General features: G+C 53.2%; 1 protein-coding gene and 1 long non-coding RNA gene across 2 annotated transcripts; one reads left to right on the top strand and one right to left on the bottom strand.

Moving 5' to 3' along the window:
• Positions 1 to 941: 941 nt before the first annotated feature.
• On the bottom strand, positions 942 to 6,469 carry LOC116378131 (E3 ubiquitin-protein ligase Topors-like). The gene is made up of 3 exons (XM_031839939.1): positions 4,153 to 6,469; positions 3,943 to 4,071; positions 942 to 3,871 (listed from the first exon to the last, which is right to left on the bottom strand). The coding sequence occupies exons 1-3, from the start codon at positions 6,333 to 6,335 to the stop codon at positions 1,825 to 1,827; spliced, it is 4,359 nt and encodes a 1,452-aa protein (XP_031695799.1). The 5' UTR covers positions 6,336 to 6,469; the 3' UTR covers positions 942 to 1,824.
• A 1,045-nt stretch (positions 6,470 to 7,514) lies between these two features.
• Positions 7,515 to 8,680, top strand: LOC116378132 (uncharacterized). Its single transcript, XR_004212286.1, has 3 exons — positions 7,515 to 7,712; positions 8,262 to 8,393; positions 8,535 to 8,680. It is a non-coding gene; the product is annotated as an uncharacterized LOC116378132 (long non-coding RNA).
• Positions 8,681 to 8,686: the final 6 nt, after the last annotated feature.

Genomic DNA, 8,686 nt, shown 5'->3' with positions numbered 1-8,686 from the left:
GGCTAACGGAGACACGTTATCACAAAGGCTAACGGAGACACGTTAGCTCAATGGCTAACGGAGACACGTTAGCACAAAGGCTAACGAAGACACGTTAGCACAAAGGCTAACGACGGACAAAAAGGACGTCTTTTTCGTCCGTCACTCTTCCTTTTCGTCACTGTTCAAATGAAATGTCTTCAGTATAACTTTATTGATAACGGTCGATCAGGACGCTCAGTCTCACTGTGGACGTAGAGAAGTTCTTCAGGGACGTTTTCTTTTGATCCTCATGAAGTCGACTGTAAAAGTTATGTTGGTCCAGTACATTACATTACAGTCATTTAGCAGACGCTTTTATCCAAAGCAACTTACAATAAGTGTAAGTTGTAAATGTCAGTAAATGTCTGTTTGTCTGAGTTTGTCAAAGCGACTTAGTGTGTTCAACATTGGTATTCAAGAGAACTACTAGTCACCAGAAGTCATAAGTGCATCTCCTTTAAACAAGCATCTAAGAGCATAAACCAGAGCAGAAGAACAGAAACAAACTAGTATGAATACAGTAAGTGGTGAGTGGAAGGCTCAGGGTAGCACTACTTGAAGAGGTGAGTCTTCAGCCTGATGAAAGATGGGCAGCGACTCTGCCGTCCTGACGTCAGTGGGGAGTTCATTCCACCACTGAGGGGCCAGGACAGAAAACAGCCGCAACCGGGTCGATCGGCCGCAGGGACCTCTGAGCGACGGGGCAACCAGTCGCCCCGAGGTAGCAGAGCGAAGAGGTCGGGCGGGGGTGTAGGGCTTGACCATGGCCTGGAGATAGGAAGGAGCTGTTCCTTTCACTGCTCTGTAGGCTAGCACCAGAGTCTTACACTGGATGATCCTACAGGGAGCCAGTGTCTCAGACGCCGTCACACAGATCAGAGGTCAGAGGTCTAAGGTCATGGAGGACAATCTCTCGGGTCAGTTTTTTTTGGTTTAGTTTCGTTCTTTCTGATCTTCTCCCTCGTCCTCTTGACTTTGACCGGAGTCGTGAGCGTGTTAGTGTGTGTGTTAGTTGGTGTTAGTGTGTTAGAGTGTGTGTGAGAGTGTGTTAGTGTGTGCGTGTGTCTAACAGCCGTGTAATCGAACCCTGATCGTCTTAATTAGTGCGTCTCTCCGTCTGTCCCTTGAGACTCATTATCCTTCTTAGTTTGTCTTCTGAGGAAGAGGAAGCAGAATGTGAAGGACATGGAGGAGGAAGAAGAGAGAGAAGAAGAATAGAGGAGTGATGGAGTAAAAACCAGCTGACGGCTCCACCTGGTGGTGAGTAACACAAACTGCAGCTAACAGCTGTAACTGATCTTCAGACGTGATTTAATATTTTAATACATTTATTCTATTTGATCAGCTGTAGACGGTCTGTAAGTAAACGGTTTAAAGGGTTTATTCATGTTTAATAACCTAAACTAATGCTATGTTATAGATATTTGTAAATGATTCATAAATTGTTGTCCAGAACTGTAAACGTTGATTTTAATATAATGAACTGATTCTTTTATCAATTAACGATTAATTATTTGGTTTAAAAAACAGAAAATATTCTTTATTTTAAACTGTTTTGTTTAGTGATTCATGAATCATCACATCAATTAAAATGAGTCAGAAGTGATGACATCATATATATTTATATCGATTTCATCGCCACAAAAAGAGAAACAAGTCACATTTGAAAATAATCATTTAAATTTTCCTTATGTACAAACAAACAGCATCAAACATCTTTATGAACATTCAAATCAACACAATTAGAAACAGAAGTAAAAATCAGCAGTTCTTAAGTCCTGTGTGTGTGTGTGTGTGTCCGTGTCACGTGGCTGAGTGTGTGTGTGTGTTCCAGACGCTGTCGGCCGAGCGTTGGTCAACGGGCGACCGAAAGTCCGAGCGTTGGTCAACAGGCGACCGAGAGTCCGAGCGTTGGTCTACAGAGCTGCTTGAGTTCCACTGGTTCTCCTCAGACTCGGGGAAAGACGTGGTGTGATTGTCTCTCTGAGAGTTGTTTGGATGAGAGTCAACGGGTGGCCGAGGTTCAACGGGGAAATGGCGTTTTGAGCGGTCGTCAATGGGGAACTGTGGATCGGATCTGGGGTCAAAGTGGTTGCGAGGTTTTAAACGGGAGTCAGTGAGGTGGAGTTTTGAGTGTGAGTCAACGGTAGCGGAGGATAAGGCTGTGTGGTTCAAGTGGTTATCAATCGTGGTGCTGACGGAGCTAGAGGAATGTAAGCTAGCAGGTGGCACAGGACTTGTAGAATGCAAATCAATGGGTGGCAGGCGAGCGTAAGGCGATCTCTCCCCATGATTCACTAACGATGAGGCCTTGTTGTCCGTCAGTCCTTCTGGAGCTGCACTGGAAGAGTGGAGGTCAACAGTAGATTTGGGACTAGGATGCACGTCAATGGGTGACAACCTGGGAGCTGCTGTTGGCACTGAACTACCGCTAAAGCGTGACAGCCCCTCTCTCTTGCTGAAAGAGTGGGAGTCAATGGGTGAGGAGGGATGGTTGTGATTCCTGAAATCAAGGGATGAAACAAAAGCAGGAGGCGATGTGTTGTAACGGTCGACTCCTGAGAAAACAGCCCCAGCTGCCCGTGAGCCTTCAGCAGAAACACCGCTGGAAGGATGGTGGTCAACGGGTGCTACCAAACAGGAATCTGTCCAATCAGTCTTCTCCCTGCAACCTCTGGAGGTAGAGGCAGTGTGAGCCGGCTTCTCATTGGACCAGCCAGTCTTGGCCGAATGGAAATCAATGGCAGGTAAGGAATTCACAGGATGCAAGTCAACGGAATGTGACTTTGAAGAAGAATTTAACAGCAGATGTAAAAAGCGATCAGCACTTGTGAATCTGTTTTCTGAACCAGAAAAAGAACAACGGGTATCAGCGGGAGGTTTGTGACTTGTGGAATCGATGCCGACCGCTTCGGCTTCAGAAGGAGCCGTTGAATGGGGGTCAACGGGTGCTAAATGACAGGAAGACTGCACGTCATTGGCTAAATGTCTCTTCAGCGTCGACACGGGATGGTCGTCTTCAGCACGGGAGTCAACAGGATTTGAATTGAGGTCAACGTGAGAATTTACACTTAGCGGGTCATAAGCGGCGCGGGGTGAGAGCGGGTTAACGGGAGATACGGGAGACAGGTGCGGACTCCCGGCGTCTTTGTGCTTTAATGGCGGCGGCGTGTTCCTGTTGTACGACCTCACGGGACTTGCCTGCTTCAGGAGAGGAGGAACGTCCTTCACCTCCTTCAGACGCTCGAGAGGAGGAGGCGGCGGCTGGATGGAAGAGCGGCACGCCGGCAAGTCAAACCCTCGATTCTGATCCACAACGTCGGGCAGAGGTCTCGCCTCGGCCAACCAGACGCCCCGGTTCGAGTGAGCTTCGGCGACGTCGTCGTCAAAGTTAACGGGCGGTTTACGTTTCGCCGGCGGGCCGATTCCCCTCAGGTCATCGAGGATGGATGCTAGGAGACGGCTGTCGGAGGACGACAACGCGAGGTGTCTTTTGCAAACCGTATTCGACCCTCTCTGATTATCAGAAGTGGCTCCCATTGGTCCTTCATCATCTTCATCTTCCGACCCCAGCAGCAGACCGCTCTCCTCCACGTTCTCCACGTCCACGCTGTCGTCGCTGTTATCGACGGCGATGGGACCCGCCGCCGCCTCCGACCCTTGGTCCAGGATGTCAACGGGCAGCTCGCCAATCTCCGCGCCCAGGGCTCCGCCCACTCCGTCCGAACGCACCGACGGGAGAGGAGGGAGGTCCGAGAAGTCGACGGTCTGCTGGCTGCTGATTGGACTGCTGCTGTCGTCCTCGTCGTCGAGGCTGCTGTCGCTGTCGAGGGTGATGATGACCGGAGAGCTGAGAGAGAACAAGACATGTTAAAAGACATTCTGAAGACGTCTTTATTTACTGTGACACCGCGCCCATACCTGCTGTGTTGCTGCGTCTTGCGCTGGCGTCTCCTGCAGCGCTTGTGGACGGGGGGTTGCGAGGCGTTGGGGGAGACAGTGCCCTCGTAGATGATCTCCACGCTGGGGCTCCGGTCCGCTCTGCTCCTCCTCGAGGACGGAAACAGGAAACAAGGACGTTTACATCACGGACGAGACACATAAAAACAGAAACAGGAAGTGCGTCCTCACCTCTCTCCCCCGCTCCTCTGCCTCTCTCTCCTCCTCCCCTTCCTCCTCCCCCCTTCCTTCTCCCTGCTGCTCGGCCTCCAGGTGGGGTCCTTGTAATCGCTGTCCAGGTGGCGGCTCTTGTACTTCCTCTTCCCCCCGGGTTTCTCCACGTGGTCGCTGGGGGAGAGCGAAGGCATCGGCGGTGGTGGGGAGGAGGTGCAGAAGGGTGAGGAGGAGGAAGACGGAGAGGAGGAGCAACGGGAGGGCGAGGAGACAGAGGTGAGAGGAGACACCTGGGAACAGTGGTACTCCCAGGTGGAGTCGGGCGAGCCGGAGCCGACGCTGGAGCGAAACGGCGAGGAGGAGCGCGAGCGGTGACGCATCATGGCGGGATAAATGGAGCGGTTGGGGTTGTACAGGGTGCCGCTCTTCCTCATCTTCTTTTTCTTCTCCCTCGCCGCCTCGCTGCCAGACTTCCCGTCTCCGGGCGCCGCCGGGCTCAGAGCGCACACAGAGTTCCTGCTTCCTCTGGAGCTGCCCGACCACGAGCGTGCACGAGGCTCGCCGTCTTTCTCCTTCGTCTCTTCGCCTCGCTCGTCGCCGTACGCACCCGACGTGGAGGGAGGGATTGTGGGTAAGTAAGAGGGGGTGGAGGGCGGGAGGGGAGGAAGCTCCTCAGTCGTGTCGTCGTCGTCCTCCTTCTTCTTCTTCTCCTCCTCCTCCTCCTCCTCTTCCTCGGTGTCGGAGGAGAGCTGCACCAGCTCAGGAGTCCGCTCCGCTATCGGCTTCTTGTACCCGACGATCAGACACTCTTCCTCCTCCTTCTCTCCTCCCTCCCCATTGGCTGCCTCCCGAGGGGCGTGGCCAACCGGCGGGGAGGCGAGCGAACACGACGGCTCGGCGGTGGAGTAGGAGGGGCCGGGGGTCTCGTCGTCCCAGACCGCCAAGCTGAGGCAGCTTCCTGATTGGATGACGTCGTCGTGAGTGCCGTCCGCCATCTCCAGCAGCCTCTCGTCCTCCGATCTTCCTCCCGCCGGCCTCTCCTCTGCCTCGCCCTCCGATATGGCGATGACAGAGCTGCCGTCGGAGGGGCTGCTCGTGCCGTCCAGCTCCATGGCGGCGTCCGGTGGCTCGTACGCCGCCTGCAGGTCGTAGGTCTCCAGGCCGAGCGGCGAGCGGGCGAAGCTGACCAACTCGTGCAGGAAGTGGTCGGTGCGTGCCAACAGGAACTGTCGCAGCTCTTCTTCTATGGTGGGCGTGTCCTCCAGGCCATGGCGAGCGACCCGCGCCATGATGATGCGCTGGACGATGTCGACCAGCGAGCCGTGCGTGCCGTACAGCACCGTGAGCTCCCGCCGCAGCCAGGGGCGGAGCCTGTTCAGGTGGGTGGGGTTACGGCGGAAGCTCTCTGCTGTGATGTCACGCTGCTGCTGGTTACCGCTGACCCCGGGGACGCCACGGACCCGTATGCCGTTCCGGTAGAGAGCGCGGCGGAAGGCCACTGTCTCTCGCTCCCTCAGCCGCCGCACTGTTCCACCTTCTCGCTGCAGCCGCTGCCTCGCCACCAAGCGAGTCATCAGCCGGCGTGACGCCCGGTAGTTGGGTGCCGCGGGCGCCGCGGCGCCGCCGAGTCCCGTCAGCCCCTCAAATATCACGCCACGCTCCACCATGTCGGCTCCTCCCCTCGTCCTCTGCTCCCCCAGCTCCTCCCCCTGCTCGCTGTATTCTGGCATAACAGGAGAGACGGCGGGATGAGGATGAGGAGGGAGCGTGAGAGGAGGAGAGTCCAGATACCACTCCCACACCCCCGACCTCCTCCCTCCTCCTCCTCCTCTCTCCCCCCTCCTCCGCCTCCTCGTCGTCGCCTCCCCCCCTCTGTGCCTCCTCAGCATCAGCCTCATCTGGTGGTCGCTCCGCGCCGCCGACGCCATCGCCGCCACCATCGCCACGGTGGCGGCTACGCTGCTGTTGGCGGGCGGCGGCCGCAGCGTGTACTCCTTGAAGTCGTCCTCGGCGCGCACCGAGTGCAGGATGGAGGCGAACGGCTGCTTGCAGAGCGGACACTCGGCCTTGTTGTGCGACCACTCCTGGATGCACGGGAAGCAGAAGCGGTGCAGGCAGCGGTCCAGGTACGCCAGGTTGTTGAAGCGGTCCAGGCAGATCGGACACTTGGAGTCCGGCGACGCCTCCTCCGCCGCCGCCATCACCACCCTTGCCGAGGCCGAGGAGGAGGAGGGAGGAGGAGACCAGGAGGCAGCAGCAGCAGCAGCTGTGGTCGAGGTGGTGCTGGTGGTTGTTTTCCTCCTCCTGCGCCCGCTGCTCTCTCGGCTCCGCCCCTCTCCTTCTTCTTCCTCCTCCGGTTGGTCGCCTCCTGCTGCTGCTGCTGCTGCTGCTGCTGCGGCCGCGTTGTCACGGCGACGCACTCGCAGCTTCATCCTCGTGGGCGCCATCACCTGAACACGGGACAGGAAGTGGTCATCAGTGGTTATTAAACACAAAGACAGAGTTCTCAGTTCTTCTGACCGCATGTCATCGGCCAGCTGGTGCAGCAAAACAAACTAACAGAATGCTAAGCTAGTTAGCATCCTCCATGTTTACAGAGTCAGGTTTCCTACTATCACTTCAGTGTTTTTAGGATTATTCTTCACGATGACTCACGAGAGACTGGTAGCTAGCCGGAATAGCATGCTAGCACTATGTTAGCTCTGTAACATTTAGAGAACCGGCAGCTCAAATGTAATTCCGCTTTTTTTTAAAACACGTTATTTTTGGTAAGTCACGGAGCTCGGTAATAAAACAATAAAAGGATTTATTGGTCAAAGCTCGTTAGCTTCTGTTAGCATGCTAACGCGGTTAGCTTCCCGTACCTGAGCAGCAGAAGAAGAAGTCGACTCCGGGAGCTTCTCATCCGGGTCTTTTCTCCTCCTCCTGCGGCCAGAGCTCCGCACCGTGAGCGACATCTGGGTCTCACACACCGTTCAGACCGAAACTCCCGGTAGAAACGGGGACATTTGTGTCGGCTGTTTGTCGCCCGAACCGAAGCAACACAGCTGGAGAGACAGAGGTGCCGCGGTGCATTATGGGACATGAAACATTGGATTTTCTTTTAGCTTCTTCTTCTTTGAGGTTTGTTGGCAAACAATGAATTGCTGCATTACCGCCGCCAGCTGGTACGGGGTGTGGATCAGGACGTCTAGTACTGACAGTGTTTATTACAACAAATACATAATTTAAAAAATATTAAAATTTAAATGTATTTATATAGTGTACTATTGTTGATCATGTTAATACATTAGTACTATTGTTGATAATATTCATTTATTAGTTCACATGTTACATTTTAAACCTCATCACATATAATATGTTAAACTGAATGTGTTGTAGTGATTCTCCGATGCTGCAGGTGGCGGTAGAGCGATTCAACCTGCTGTTACAAACCGCCTTTAAGAATCAGAGAAGAAGAAAGTCACAATAAATCTGTAAACAAACCAAACTAAACCGATTACTGGCGGTGCCACAGCGGGTTAAATAAGAAGATGGAGACCTTCAGCAGACGGGACTTGAACGGAATCTACTCTGTGGTACTAACGTTACATGTTCTCCGGTAGACGGTGTTCTCACTTACCGGAAAGATACCCGGTTAAGATAGCAGCTACAGCTAGCAGGTGAGCAGCTGAGGGCTAGTTAGTAAACAGCTAGGAGCTAGCTAGCTGGTGAGCAGCTAGGGGCTATCTGGTGAGCAGCTAGGGGCTAGCTAGTGAGCAGCTAGGGGCTAGCTAGTGAGCAGCTAGGGGCTAGCTAGTGAGCAGCTAAGAGCTAGCGAGCAGCTTGGGGCTAGCTAGTGAGCTAGAATTTTACTTGTAACAGAGTATGTCTACACTGTAGTATTACCACAAAATATCTGTGTACTTCATCCACTGTTGTTGGTGGCTGATTAGCTGTATAAATACCACAGATTATGTGTACTGTTGTATAAATATGAGGTGAAGTGAGCAGAATAATACTGTTTCATGATACTAATACTTCAGAGTCAGTGAACCGTGAAGGACTGACGTGTCTTCTTCTAACTATAACTATTGTTAATAATGTTAATGTATCATAGTTATTGTTAATATTCTTCTGTCCCTCAGGTGTTGCTGACTGTGGTGGTCTTGTCCTGGTCCTACGTGATCTACGCCAGCAGGATCGCAGCTCATTGGCTGCTGGAGGAGAGGACCGCCCTCCTACAGCAGCACTGACAGCCCATTGGACGCCTGACACAGGTGAGTGTTGACACACACACCCACACAGTACTAGATACAGGTGTTTTAATAAGAGAGGCAGATGTGTCCGATGTAATGTCTTTAACACTCAAATATCAGTTATTTCACCTGTCTGATGTCTTTGGTTTAAACCTCTTCAAGACCAGTAGAGACCGGACCTACTGGACCACGTTGTGGAGACACCTCAGAAGTGGACTGAACCTGGACGTCTTCATGAGGACTATGAGAACACTGAGACATACTGGTCTACCTCATGAGGACCATGAGAACACTGAGACATACTGGTCTACTTC

The sequence above is a fragment of the Anarrhichthys ocellatus genome, unplaced genomic scaffold, assembly GCF_004355925.1.
Source record: "Anarrhichthys ocellatus isolate YVR2014 unplaced genomic scaffold, GSC_Weel_1.0 scaffold2092, whole genome shotgun sequence".
Lineage (NCBI taxonomy): Eukaryota > Metazoa > Chordata > Actinopteri > Perciformes > Anarhichadidae > Anarrhichthys > Anarrhichthys ocellatus.
Note: the sequence above shows the minus strand (reverse complement) of the source record. Positions and strands in the feature narration are given on the sequence as shown.

Coding starts and splice junctions, on each gene's coding strand:
- LOC116378131 (XM_031839939.1), bottom strand. CDS start 6,335: ATGGCGGCGGCGGAGGAGGCGTCGCCGGACTCCAAGTGTCCGATCTGC. Junction 4,072..4,152: donor CAGAGGAGCGGGGGAGAGAG/GTGAGGACGCAC, acceptor TCCGTCCTCGAG/GAGGAGCAGAGCGGACCGGA. Junction 3,872..3,942: donor AAGACGCAGCAACACAGCAG/GTATGGGCGCGG, acceptor GTTCTCTCTCAG/CTCTCCGGTCATCATCACCC.